At 41.5% G+C, this 14,560-nt stretch overlaps 1 protein-coding gene across 2 annotated transcripts in view; it reads right to left on the bottom strand.

Moving 5' to 3' along the window:
* Positions 1-305: 305 nt before the first annotated feature.
* Positions 306-14,560, bottom strand: part of LOC139734911 (MAP kinase-interacting serine/threonine-protein kinase 1-like) — a 28,560-nt gene continuing 14,305 nt past the window's right edge. For both annotated transcript variants that reach the window (XM_071645691.1, XM_071645692.1), the window contains exons 2-10: positions 10,392-10,460; positions 9,295-9,445; positions 7,693-7,821; positions 7,000-7,097; positions 6,414-6,535; positions 5,888-6,024; positions 5,159-5,514; positions 4,560-4,724; positions 306-4,167 (exon numbers count right to left, since the gene is read on the bottom strand). In XM_071645691.1, coding sequence (XP_071501792.1) covers positions 3,847-4,167; positions 4,560-4,724; positions 5,159-5,514; positions 5,888-6,024; positions 6,414-6,535; positions 7,000-7,097; positions 7,693-7,821; positions 9,295-9,445; positions 10,392-10,457 — 1,545 coding nt within the window. In that variant the 5' untranslated portion in view covers positions 10,458-10,460 and the 3' untranslated portion in view covers positions 306-3,846. The remainder of the gene's footprint in view (positions 4,168-4,559; positions 4,725-5,158; positions 5,515-5,887; positions 6,025-6,413; positions 6,536-6,999; positions 7,098-7,692; positions 7,822-9,294; positions 9,446-10,391; positions 10,461-14,560) is intronic.

Raw genomic sequence — 14,560 nt, 5'->3', positions numbered from 1 at the left:
GGGTTTGGGCCCCCCTGGGGGCCCCCTGGGTGGGGCATGGTGCCCATTTTAACAAATTGAGTTCCTAACCCCCTAGGGATGCTACCTGCCAAGTTTGATGAAAATCGGTCTTGGGGTTTTCAAGAAGAAGATGAAAATGTAAAAAGTTTACGCACGACGCACGACGCACGACGGACGACGGACGACGGACGACGCACGACGCACGACGCACGACGCACGACGGACGCCGAACGAAGGGCGATCGCAATAGCTCACTTGAGCCTTTGGCTCAGGTGAGCTAACAAAAAACTTAAAGCTACGTTTTGTCTTGTATAGCACAGGGTAAAGTGTAACCCGTTTGATCGCAGTACATCAAAAGTGACTGGGTAAAACCAAATTAGCTGAAGCTTACTCTTGTTGTCAACAGAGTGTACAGTACAAATTATATAAAACAATATAAAAGACTTTTTAGAGTATAAAACCAAATTGAAATATGCACCAAACAGAAAAATGCTTACAATGTAACTTGAGTGAATAGTCTTTTGTGTGTTTTTACTGAAATCAAAACTGATGGTGACATCAAAGGTCTGGTAGGGACCTTGTCATTGGGTAGAGTTCATCTCATATTGCACAACGGTCCATGGGTGGACCACAACATAGGTACTGTGTTCACATCGCATAAAGAGTAACTGATGCACAGCAGGGTTGGGGTAAAACACACACGGAATAAAGATACAACTGTGTCTCTTTTTCTTGTATTGTACACTAACATTACTCATGGAAGATAATTGCTTTCAGAGCCGAGTAACCACACAGCCATTAATACATTTTTTTTTTTTTCCTATTTCATGGCTTTCACACAATGTTCTGCCTACCATTCTTTCAGTGCTGAAAGTCCAGCTTTCTCTCATTAAAAGCAACAGCAGCATTCTTTCCCCGCAAGTCCATCAAACTCACTGCTTCAGGATTTGTTAGTTGTTTCGTACAAGGTCCTGTGGCAATTTCATCAGGGCATTGTGCAGAGCAAAAGACTGGCATCTCGTTTTTTGTTATTGTTTTTGTTTGCTTTTTACACAAGGGCACAATGGAAAAATCCCTGTGAATCGCACCCACTTTTTGTTTCACCACAAAGGACTAAGTAATGAAGGCCAACAAATTCTAGGCATGAATTTAAGATGTTTGCCCGAACAAACTTGCACTTCCCAATCTACCTGAAAACTGCAAGGCAGCGTACTTTTTTTTTTCTTCAAATCTTTCAATTCCCCCAACATTGACTATAGTAGGAAGACCTGTAAGAGAGGCTACCAGTAGCTGAAATCACGCCGATACATGAGAGGCTACTTCACTGCAGTGTGTGACTCTTCCCCCTCTACTTATCACAATAGGCAATCTGATCGCACAAAGCCCGAGAGGGAGGGTTAGGTGGATCCAACAACTTAGATGGACTTTCAACGTCCACACTACATAACTATTCACTCGTGAAGGCCTCGTAAATAGGGCAATGGCCGATATAAAACCGTTTGAAGTTCGCATCATAACACCAGCCAACAAAGGTGATGGAAATCATCAGTTTCCTATCATATCATACAGAGTCAGACATTTTTTTTTTCTTTATCAAAACTGATACCCTGGAATTCCCTTCATTTACCACTGTCCATAAATGCTTGTGATGGACAATGACATGGCAAAACAAAACAAACCAAAATTGTTTCTATCAGCATCAACAATTATCAACCCATGATAATGGGTTGATCATAATATTAATACATGTATTACCAAGCATCTGAATTTTAATTAAAGCAACCTGATGCAAATATGTAAAAATGAAAACAAGCATACAAACATAAAGCTCTCAAGTAAGTGGACATTTCTATGTTGTTGTTTTTTTTCTTTCTCTGAGATTGTTTTGTCAGAAACTGTTTCTCTTTTTTTTTTTCCTTTTTTTTTGGTAACACACAGTAAAAGTGTTCACTCCTTATGTTGCTGTCATATGTACAACTTGTATTTGACATCCAATATGTACAACAGCTCCATTTCAAGTAACAAAAGGGAGAAATGAAATAAATATCTCACCTCCTCTCCGACAGAGATTACACTTATTTGCACACATCTCCAATCAAGAAATGAACATAAGAAATAGAGAGAAAGAATGAAAGAAGGACACAGTTTTGACATTTTGTATATATACAATCACCTGTTGTTAACATAGCCACAACTTGGCACCTCAGAATGCAAAGCGAGATAACAGTTTTATAAAGCATATGTTCACAAACCAACTGTCAACCAGGAAGGTAAATCTACCCATAATTACACACATTGGAGTAATGATGATGCTGCATTCTCTTGCCTTCCAGGCTTGACGAAAAAAATACAAAAACAGCCAAAATTTGTTTTTAAAAAAGTGGTTTTATGTAAGACTCACTCGACTTGTAAAAAATATAGAGATATCTTCTTTTTGAAAGTAACAACACATAATTTAGTAGCACTGCTTTTCATTCCACCCTCGAATTCTGATGCTTCGTACAATCGCCGCATATCAGTACATACGGTTTGACATGCTGTTCATGTTTCACACTTTATTTCATGTAGAGACTGATGTTGTCGGTCTGCTCGATACAGAGGAGCCCCAAATTGACTTCTTGAGACATAGCTGAGGCTATGCCCGCAATCCCTGTTATTTACTTTGAACCTAGCATGGAAAGCTAATAGCTCATTTATCACTTGACAACAGCTTTGAACGAGTTTCTGTTGTTCAACTTGTACAGTTATCAACTCTACCGTTATGTGGGAAAGGCCTGACTTAACACTTCGGGACTGCTATCGGTGGCCTTGACAACATATCGGTGCACAAATTTGGACTAATAACAATCTTCTTTACGGTTTAACATACTAAAATAATCTCATCATTTAAAAGATTTGTTTGTTGTTTTTTTTTTTTAAGAAAGAAGGATGGAATGTTTTTGTTCTGTGTGAAGCCAGATAAGTTCATCTAGGTAAAGTTCTTTGCCGTGAGCTTCTTTCGAAAGAGTTTCGCACACACACTGCCACAACATCTTATTTTGATTTGAGACTACAATGCCGGAATTTACCTTGAAATACCCCACATCCGGGCAATGCTCTTTGGAAGGAACGGGGGTGAAAAAAATACTAAACGAGGAAACCTTCATAGAAGGCACATTTAGAAATGGATGTCTCCCAGAGTGTCGAACATAGCAATTTTGCCCCCTACCACTTCCTCCTGATTGCCACCAACCCACATTGCGTAGGTTAGCCAAGAATACGTTTACGCCAGAGGAAAAAAGATTTTTGTGCCTCATAAAATTATCACATCCCACAGCTTGTGGCTGAAATCGGACATGGCTTCAAACTTCAAGTCTTGGAGAGAGAGAACACAGGTCCATCTCGAGTCCAAACTGGGAAGAGCTGGAGGGGACCCAGCATCGCCAGCACATCACTTGCAGGGTACTGAATAGTTTAACTTACTCTACGAAAGCCCAAATTCTCGGTATATATTACACTCGTCCTGTACTCGGCCGGGCTGCTGAGAACTGCATCACTATGTACCCGAAAAGTGCAGCTGCCCAGGAGGTTTTTTTTTCAGTGGAACTTTGCCCTGGAGCACCTGCCTCTGATCTGGACCTCTGCAGCAAAGCAGGTCCGAATGCATCTCAGTCCATGCCATTAACTCATGCTATTCTGCAACAGGGGTTGGAACAGCACAAGCTTTGCATTAAACTTTTTTTTTTTTGCACTATTTTTGATTGTCACTGTACTCTTTCCTTGTCATAGAAGAGCAAGCAGTCAGAAAGAGGAAAGAGGGGAGAAAAAAAAAAAAAAAAAAACATAGGAAACTCCTCGTTGGTCCATCTACGCCGTAATCGTGATGCACTGATCTTGGCCCTGGCTGTGCATGGCGGCGCGGCGCTTTGCGAGCGCCGATTCGCCAGGCGGCGAGAGCCCGAACGTGAGGCCGCCATTATTCAGCTGGCCGGAAGGCCGGATGATACAGATGGCTCCCTCGTCATCCTCCTCCTCCCTGTTGGACTCTAGCTCCTCAGGTATCTCATCCTCCTCCTTCTGGGCCACCAGGCGGTTGCAGGCCACCGCCTCGGCAGCAAACTGGCTCAGGTCTTTGGCACTGTTGTTGCGTTTGATGATTGCTGGCGTCAGGAGCGGGGTGGTAGGAGGCTACATAAGACATGAAAAGAACAGTACACACAGTTAAAACACATGTAAATGTCCCCTTGGTGACTATTAATGTTATCTAAAAGTGTGACTTCTACCAAATCCACTATTGACAGTATTAAACTCATGGAGATCGATACAAGCCCACTCTAACCTATTATACAAAAGATTTATCACTGCTGCTTCCAGATAAATTGTAATTTGTAAGGAAGTGAATGTGTCATGATGCTTTTTTTCAACAAATTCAGTACAAAAACTCATTCCATGCAAGACACTCAGTCATACAAGAAACAAACACACAAACTCTTACGAAATGAAGAAAACAAAGAAAAAAGATAACCTAACAATGCCACAATGACAAGAAAGGTATTCTGCCCAGGACATAAAGAACTTACCCTCTTCACCCATGGGTGACTGAGAACCATGTCCGCTGTGTAACGCTCCTTGGCATCGCGCACCAGTAGGTGTGAGATGAGATCCTTGGCACCATCCGAGATGTTCTCCCACTCCGGGCCATAGAAGTCATACTCCCCTGACTGGATGCTGTGAAGCAGCAGGTCCTACGGGGTGATGGATAAGAGTGGCGGAGTTAATACAACAATTCAGCACATGACACTCTCAAGAATATCACTGTTACAGTAGATCTATCAAACCACGACTCATTTTCCTTGCCATTCTGGCCTGTACTTTTTTTTGTCTTTTGTGATGCTGTACCCATGATACACAATACCTGTATGTATGTGTAAATACCAATTTGCACTTTGAACATGTGCTGAATAATTCTTCCTATCTGTGATACACAAATATTTTCTTTTAACAGTCAATAAGGTTTTTGTTGTTGTCTTTGTGTGTATGTGCTATGTAAAGTTTCTCATTCAATAAATATTTGTTGCTATTTTTGTATGTGTGTGATCTGGCATGTTTACCAGGATCTTTTTTTTTGTTGTTGTTGTTGTTAGTTCCCCCCAGACAGGCAGGAGGGCACAATATTTACCTCACACTCTTGGCAAGCCTCTCCCCGATCCCAGCCGCAGTCCTCACCACACGAGCCCACAAAGGGTGGGTGGCCGCTCAGCAGGATGTACAGAATGACCCCCAGGCTCCACAGGTCGCAGCGCTTGTCGTACGCTGTGGCCTGCAGGTCGTCGATGAAGGCCTCTACGATCTCCGGCGCCATGAACTCGGCCGAGCCCACCGGGGTGAGAAGCTCGGGCGTGGTCACCGGCGTGTTGTACTGGCTGCTGAGGTGGATACCGCTGCCAAGACCGAAGTCGCAGATCTTGATTGGCGAGATGCTGAACTTGCTCTCGCACAGAATGTTTTCGGGCTTGAGGTCTCGGTGGGCAATACCTGTTGGCAATTGGAGAGCAAAAAAGGGTTGTCACGTAATTATCAGGCTCATTATTTTTGTGTGTTTCATTATAGTGGTCAACATCACTTGCTGAAATATACCACAACGTGCTTGATAATTTTGGTCCCTGCCTGCAGCTGCTATTACATTGGAATTCTCAGCATAAAAGCCAAGAAGATTCCCTCTCCAGAAACAAAAAAAAAAAAAAAAAAAAAGGATATTGAGCTCCATTTCTGCATACATATAAACTTGGCTATGATAATATATACATCATTTATGATGTAACTGTGATACATATTGTGTCAAAGGTCACCCACGGTTTCAGAATGCCCAATGATTATGATCTGAAAAGCCAGAGCACCCCCTTCTCACCTTTGTTGTGAAGGAAAGACAGAGCGCTGGCGATGTCCCTGATGACCTGGCTGGCCTCCTGCTCCGTGAAGGTCTTGCGCTGCTCGATGTGCTGCAGTAAGGCACCTCCATTCATCTTTTCAAAGATGAGGTAGAACCTGGAGAACACACGAGCAATGCCAAGCACCAACATTGAGACTTGTGTCTTGGGCAAACACTGCTAAAAGAATGTGGCCCCCATAGCAAAACAGGTGTTGGCACTTGAGGTCAAAGGACATCCCTACCCTCCCACAACAAATGCTATCCTGCTCAAACTACATGACACTCTTTATCTTTATCTACATAGATTAGCTCTCTAGTTGCAGAACTCAAAATTTTCTCTTCCTTGACTGACAAACTGAAAGCGCTGACTAAGCATTCACTCAAAATCTGACAACTCCCAGCTACTCAATTACTCATAAAATGGCCTGTTCACAATGCTTTTGTCAGATTATGCTACAATGCCAACCTGAAGACTTGTAACCAATGGCTAAGGAGTGATGCTCACCTTTCTTCATCTTCAAAATATTCAATCAGCTGCAGAATGTTGTTGTGTTCCTGACAGTGGTAGAGCATCTCTACCTCCCTGAAGATCTTGGTGCGGCTGTTCCCTGGCCGCTTCTCCATGACCTGTGCAAAGAGTTCCGCAAGAGACATAATGTCATCAAGTTTCCTCCATTTCTACAATGAATGTAACCAGCTTAATGCACAAGTGTTTGAAATACACTACTGAAACATACTTGACACTCTATCTATCTTGGAAAAAAAAAAAAAAAAAGCTCCATTTACAATACTGTCAGTTACTTTCACTTACTGTTTGGCTCAAAATCATTGTATTAATTATTTTAAAGAAATAAGGCATATTGCACTTTAGTCATGGAAAGAAAGAAGCAGATTAGCGTTGAGACCACTACAGTAAGAAGTGTTTTGTTTGCCCTCTACTACAGACTTAACCAAGCTTGTAATAGTGGTTGGAATGCTTAGCTACTCTCATGAGGGGAATTTCCACTACATTACTACAAAGAGAGCAGTTCAGAGAGTTACTGGAAGTCAAGGGACACAGAGGCAGGGGTAGAGACTGAATGTGGTCTCACCTTGACGGCATATTCCTTTCCAGTAGTAAGGTGGTGACATGTCTTGACAGAAGCATAGGACCCAGAACCCAGCACCTCATCGGTAAGCTCATACACATCTGGGAGCAAAGACACAATTGAAAAGAAATACAGATAAATAACAAATATACTGTGATGTTTACCACCTATACCTATGCATAAAAGCCTAAATTATCATGTACCATTTCATGGAGTTGTGTAAATGCCCTCTTTTAAGTAACTCTTATGTAAATTAAATTTTTTTTTTCTTACCTTTCCTATTATAGTCTTACACAAATATGCAACTCAATAGAGGAAAAACATCTTACAGGGTATGTATGGTAGTCTTACTTCCACAATTTACATTCAGAGGAAGTATGCATTTTCTGAAAAATGTGACGGCAAAATATTCCCGAGTCTCTGTCTCAATTTTCTTTTCATGTCTCATTTGATGGCAATACCAAGCATCTAATTTGCCTATGAATGACAAAATGTGCATACCAGATAAAGCAATATATCAACGTATGTTCCTATGCTTGCAAACATGCGATTGTATATTAATTGTTGTTGTTGTTGTTGTTTTAAAGAACGAAAGAAGAGAGAGAGAAAATGGGGCCCTATACAATATTAATTGTATGTCTGATAGAGAAAGCACTGAAAGCATAAGTCAGGTTTCATCATCAATGGGTCACCTACCTTGAAACTTGTTTGGCACAATCCCCGAGGTCCTCTTCTTCTTCTTCCTCCTTTTCCTCCGATTTTCCTCGAGACCGTTGTGCAAGCCCTCCTCCACGGAAGACACGCTCATCATCATGTCCATTTGTTCTGTGCACAGCGAACAGAGAATGCAAGACCCAGGTAAACGTAATTCACTGTTTCATACATGTATGTACAGATGAATGCATGTCAATCATGCTAGTCACTAGGGCGACATGGCAGCCAAAGCATTATACCAAATGGGAGGGCCTTTCCTTACACATGCCATGGTGGCTTCATTTTTTGGGTAAGACAGCCAGGATTTGGACAGGACATCACTCAAGTGATTATCTAACCATAAAACCAAAAAAGACATTTTCACCAAAATTTCAGACACGCAGTCTTGTTGCCCCAGCGACGATATGGCATCTTCTTTATTCTCTTCACAATAGACATTGCGCAGATTGCACTAAGATATTGCACAGATCCTGCTCTCTCAGACAGAAACACACACAGGAATATCACAACCTTAACTTTACTCAGAAACAATCAATGCAATGGGAACCTCTGGAATTTCCCTCAGTACGATTCCTTTGGGAACTGAAGATGATTGATTAAATTTCAAACAGATAAGAAATGCCAATTCCATCAATTCAGTTTCAGAAATAGCCCACATCCAAAGCCATTAACTATGCTTTCATCTAGTGCCATCCCTTTTTCAATCTCTCTTCGTCTGTCTGTCTGTCTGTCTGTCTCTTTTTCTCCCTCTATCAGTGTACCTCAATTGCGGTTGCAGCATGGTTGGGCAATCAGTACAATGCAGTGATATTTATTTATACATTGTGCAATGTCTCTTGTGGTAAATACCCTAACAATGACTCGAGGCCCTCGCATACCTTCGGTGTCAATACAGCAGAACGTACAGCTGTCACCGCCATTGCTACAGAAAGATAGAGTGATGTCACTCAACCACTGGTATTATTGAATATCAAATCTTAATCTATGCGGCTTTGCAAAAGTCTCCACTTCATCAGTTCTATGTCATGCCAAAGTCCTACTTCAAAAACATTAGCAATGACGCATGTAATTGAGGTTATTAAAGCCCAGCCATGACAGCAGCCAGATACAAAAGGCAACATGCTCTTCGACAGTCCAGTTGTATTGACTTGCAAACATACATGTATAACAGGATGTCAATCGCCATGAAAACAGCATTGGCGAGTTAAACAGGGGGGCGTTTCATCAACGAGTTCGTCGGAGTTTTCAGCGACGAATTTGCTATCAGCCAATCAGGGGGGCGTTTCATCAACGAGTTCGTCGGAGTTTTCACCGACAAATTTGCTATCAGCCAATCAGACGCAAGGATTTCATTAGCTTTTACAGTTGTCAGTGTAAATCCTTGCATCTGATTGGCTGATAGCAAATTTGTCGGTGAAAACTCCGACGAACTCGTTGATGAAACGCCCCCCAGACCAAGGATTTCATTAGCTTTTAACAGTTGTCAGTGTAAATCCTTGCGTCTGATTGGCTGATAGCAAATTCGTCGGTGAAAGCCTCCGACGAACTCGTTGATGAAACGCCCCCCAGGAAATGCAAACTCACCGGTGAGGGCACCCATCATACAAGAATCGTCAGTGAGGTTGTTGTTGGCATAGTTCTCAGCGGTCGCCTTGCAGTCCGGCATGGTCACCGCGGCTGTCGCCGGCGGACGCTGAGAGACCATCAAGTTATCACCTGTGGGCATCGTGATTATCTGGAAAGCGGAAGACAAAAGAGCAGGAATGTGAGGATGTAAACCTGACCTCATTCAATCGCAGACAGAGCGAGATAAATCAGAGCAAACGTCTACTTGATAATGCTGCGCCACCTATGTACACAGCAACCACCCACAAGGGCAATTTTTTTTTTTTATATGTGTAACATGAACTACTTATGCATCAGTAATACACTACAGATAGTCACACAAAGTGTTGTTTCATTATATGTTCTCTGTGTAAATCAAGGATTATGGGGACACACTGCCAAAGTAATCAGAACAATCTACTTTTAAACAAACAGGGGAAAAAAGCAAAACACCCTGCATTTGGGCCTGAGGATCCCCCTTGAAAGTCTGTTTTTAGCCAGATATCTTTCACAAGAGTTTTATGACATGTGCAATCAATAATTGCTTGACGATCCCCGCCCACCACCATACATTTGCAAACACTGTGAATACAAGGATAATGACATCACATTGGCATATGCACTAACCATTTTGGACGTTTGTGGTATCAAAGATCAGGATGTTACATTTCCGCATGCAAGGACTTTTCAAAGATAAAGATCAGAGTGTTGCCTGTGCAATTTATCAATGAGGTTTGCCAGAGAAACCTTCCCTCATCCCCAAGAAAGCATCTGATTTTGTATACTTTTTCTTTCTCTTTTATTCTCCGAACAACACTTCTACGCACATACCACCCACACCAGCTATTGACAGCTTGTGGCAAGTCGGCCAATTCATGACTGATAACTCTCAGCCTTTTCTGGAGTGCCTTGAAAAGAAAATCTCTTCATTCCACAATACAGCCATTGCGTGCCATTACGTTGTTCTGACACAATTTTGTTCCCTTCCACCACGTTTGACATAAAATAATTGAGGGAGAGTGCAGTCAATACTGGGCAAAATGTCATCATGACCATTTTTAAGATCTGCCATTTACCTGTGTCGTTTCCTGGCTCTGGGTAGAATCCTGAGGGTAAGTAGTCGGGAACACAAAGGTACGCATTACCTGCAGTCAGCAAGAAAAAAGGGAAATAGCTGTTGAGTAGATTCTGGGAAATACAAAAAAAACGGCAAAACACACTTCCTGATCTTTGAAAATACATCAAGCTGCTCACATAATTTTCTCCCAGTTCACCCCCCCCCCCCCCTTCCACATCTCAGCACTTTCTTATCATGCACTCTCACATTTACACAGAGTAACCGTTTTCTCCATAAAGATTTAAAAAAAAGAAATGTAGCTGGTACAATTACACTACCATTTACATTAAAATGTTCATATTTGCTCCTGTCTGTTTCATCAGAACCAAAGACATCATACTCTATTCAAAGTGAAATCATGAATGTAAAACCTAGACCACTCGTAATACAGACTTTACATCTTGGTTTTTGTGCAACACATGACACAACAAAGTACAGAGCTTGGTACAAAGACTATCTTTCTATGTAAGCCATCCCTTCTCAACCCTGGGAATCGCATCACCCTTCCTCTCCAGAGGGAAGTTTAAGGAATTTGATTCCGGAGGAGTCCGCCCCCTTAAAGCAGTATGTGCCTGGCGAGCCCACCAAGAATTCACAGAAATGTGAACCAGCCATGAACTCTAAGGGCAAGGGTTGGGGGGGGGGGGGGGGGGGTGTTGGGGAAAGGTGTAACTCCAACAAGGAATTCTTGGGTGTCATGAGCCAAATGAGAGCCATTACACGGGCTGAGGATTTGGGTACTTTCACCTTTATCTGTCTGGATAGACAAAGCCAGCAAACCTATGGTATCGTAGTAAGGAAATTCCTGGTAAGGAAACTCCCCTTGGGGAGAAGACTGAAAGGTAGTGACCCTGCCACACAGCAGGAAACTTGTGAACTTGTGACATCCCGTTTGTGAGAAGTGCGTCAATCAAGGATGAGGAACACACACATTCTCACACGTGTGTCTCGAATATCATGAAAAGCTACACAGCACAAGACCAAATGAACACTGAAAATAATGAATTAAATAGCAAAGAATGACAAGATATCTATACATGTTCTACATGAAGCTAAAAGGAATTTGTCACTGCATGTAGATCTAAAAAGAAGAAGAAGAAGAAGAAGAAGAAGAAGAAGAAGAAGAAGAAGAAGAAGAAGAAGAAGAAGAAGAAAATGTGACAATCACACTCTAGCCAAGGCATAAGACTACAGTAGATGCACTTCAGTCTCTTCAGTCGCAATTCCTATCACATGGTGTACACGAAGGCCTACTGGTACATGAATAAGATGCTGAGGCATACTTATACTAAGATCTATCAAAACACTCTGCAGAAACTTTAACAAACTCCCCCCCCAAAAAAAAAAAAATAATAATAATAAATAAATAAAATAAAATAAAATAAAAATAAAAATAAATAAATAAATAAAAATAAAAACAAAATCAAATAAATAAATAAATAAATAAATAAATAAATAGAATATATAAAATACAAAGACAACCACACGCAAAAACATATCAGAATACCTTTATGTATTCATCCCTACTTCGATTTTCAACAAGGTCACTAAACCGCAATGACACTGATAGATTAACAGGACCTCCATTAGACATGCCACCTCCTCTTTGTAGATGTTGCCCAGGGTATCCTGTGTCAGATAGAGAAAAGCTGACCTATGACCTACATAGCGCTTATCCTTCGAGCTTTTCACATGGGATACCTTACCAGGATTGACACTGGAAAGCATTGTTGACAGGCTGACCGGGTTAGAAGGGCCATGACCTGGCCTCTAAACAGGCAGGACAAGTGATGGGAGTGACCCACTTGTAAAAGGATATAATAATACAAGAGGGAAACACAAGCCCAATATCTAAACAAACATCTGGCAATGGGAGTCTAACTTCACAGAAGTTGCATGTCATACTAGTAATCACACAAGACTGACTTCAAAGAAAAAGGAAACAGATCCAGCTGTCCAGCAGCAATACAAATGTAGCTTTTGAATCACATTCACAGACTTCTTTCTGACTATTACAGGCCTCTGACTTCATAACCCTAAAGCTTGTCTTTCATGAAAGAGTGTTTGCCAATAAACTGGTTAAGACATCAGAAAGGATATAATAACTTCGTCGCCCATTTGACAAATTTCCGTCATGCACTGAACTATGACGTGGGGAAATTCCCTTCTTTGTCAGTGTCAACAGAGCCTTTCATACATCCATAATGTATTTTCATGGGTGGAGATGACAAACTTCAAATCTTCCTGGTTCCTTATCAAAGAAGAGACAGCATAATATTTTATTTAATTAGAATTTCTCATTGCTGCGAGTTTCCTAAAGCAAGATCCTAAATGCTCCTTCAAAAAGAATATTCTAGCCATACTGTACAAAGAGTGTACGCCTAGTGTGTACAAGGCTTCACCCACACACAAGAAGGCCACTAGCATGATCATCTTCCTTCTGAACACAAAACAAATGGGTGTAAAACGTGATAATGAATATTTGCTCATGTGATAGTGGAAGCGAAGTGGGCAGTTTATTGCGGTCACTGTGGTCACTGGATCAAGGTCCCATTGCACTGATTTAATTCATGAATCACATCCACAGAACAGTAATCAAAACAAACAACAACAAGCCACATGTGGTGTATCTTTCCCATTGCCATTCATTACAGACAGGTGTAATGCAAAGATATCAACTGGAAAACATCACATCAAAACGAGTGTAACTAGTTCTTTGAGTTGCTTCTTTGAAAGTCAAAGTACAAAGTGTACCTTGGATTACCATGGGGACACAAAGTGCTTTGACATATTGAAGAAGCATGTAAAGTTCTGATTATGGTGCACTTGCTTTCACTGTCATGTCAATTGCATGTAATATCGGCTATTATCATTAAAAGTCACTACTAAAACTCATTGCTTAGACCGTTTAGGATTGTCCTGCTGCAGGGGGTACTTGTGTGGGATCTGACTGAGTTCAGATACAAATTTCCCTTAACCCCTTGAAGACTACACTGTAGTGAGTCCTGATTATACTCGGGCAGGTGTCTATGGGAAACATGTGTAAAAGCGAATCCGCTTGTCCTCAACAGATTATAAAAGAGACTTGAGTTTAAATGGCAGGGGTGCCACCAGTAGTCCTCAGCATATCAGAAAAGTTCGGGGAGGCAAGTAGGTGCTATTGTCCCTCACTCCCAACCAACCCCCCACCCCCACCCCAATAAAAGGAGATCTATATCATAGAAGCCTAGATCTTAAAATCAATACATCGGCAAGGCCACTATCCCATTATATGCCACTGTCCTTTACACATACAGTACAGTATAAACCTTTCTTTATCATGCAAGATGGAGCTTTGCCAACTTGTGAGTATCAATGCATTGCAAATGCCCTGCCAAGAAACTATGCCAAGGTTCTGCCCTCCCATCAAAAGTACTTGTGAATCCTGTTTCAAACAACATTTTGACGGGCCATCCTTTGTCAATTAGTTTGAAAATTTGTAGTCCCTTCTCTAGAATTTGCTTCTTTGCCCAATACTTGCATAAAATTCATTTTATTTTGTTATTTATACCAGGGAATGAAGTCTGCAAAGAAAACACACTCTGCACTGTACACGATACAGTATGTATCACAATTCATGCATACCCCTTCCGATCTGGTAAACAGTTGCCTTGCGCAGCAACGGTATTGCAATACACAATTGCAACATCTGAACACTGCCTGCAATAGTTATTGGTCTGCAATGCATGACTGATCAGTTGCCCATGTATTGTGTGTGTGTGTGTGCATGTGTGTGTGTGTGCATGTGTGTGTGTTTCTGATCATGTGACATTTCCCAGTGGGCCTCTTGCCTCTCATAACAAGGGAAGGAATGATGCAACCTTAGGCAGAGGGGACAGTGCAGTCAGTCCGCAGCGCGAGCGAAAACGCACGTATTTATTCAAGTCGTATGCACGGCTGAGCGGTGCTTGCATACGTAATGAGCAGATACATGGTCATGAATAAATCCGTGTAGAACGAGTATTTCTCGTCAGTTTTCGACACTTTTAGTATCGACTGAAAAAGAAAACATAAGCAAATATGCTCATGATCAAAATAAACAGAAAAGAAGAATATAGAATATCAAAATCCCTCTCGAAGTTCGGTATT

This window comes from Diadema antillarum, unplaced genomic scaffold, assembly GCF_040938485.1.
Source record: "Diadema antillarum isolate AM-2024a unplaced genomic scaffold, OU_Dant_1.0 seq00000550_RagTag, whole genome shotgun sequence".
Lineage (NCBI taxonomy): Eukaryota > Metazoa > Echinodermata > Echinoidea > Diadematoida > Diadematidae > Diadema > Diadema antillarum.
The sequence above is the reverse complement of the archived record's forward strand: the minus strand, read 5'-3'. Positions and strand labels throughout refer to the sequence as shown.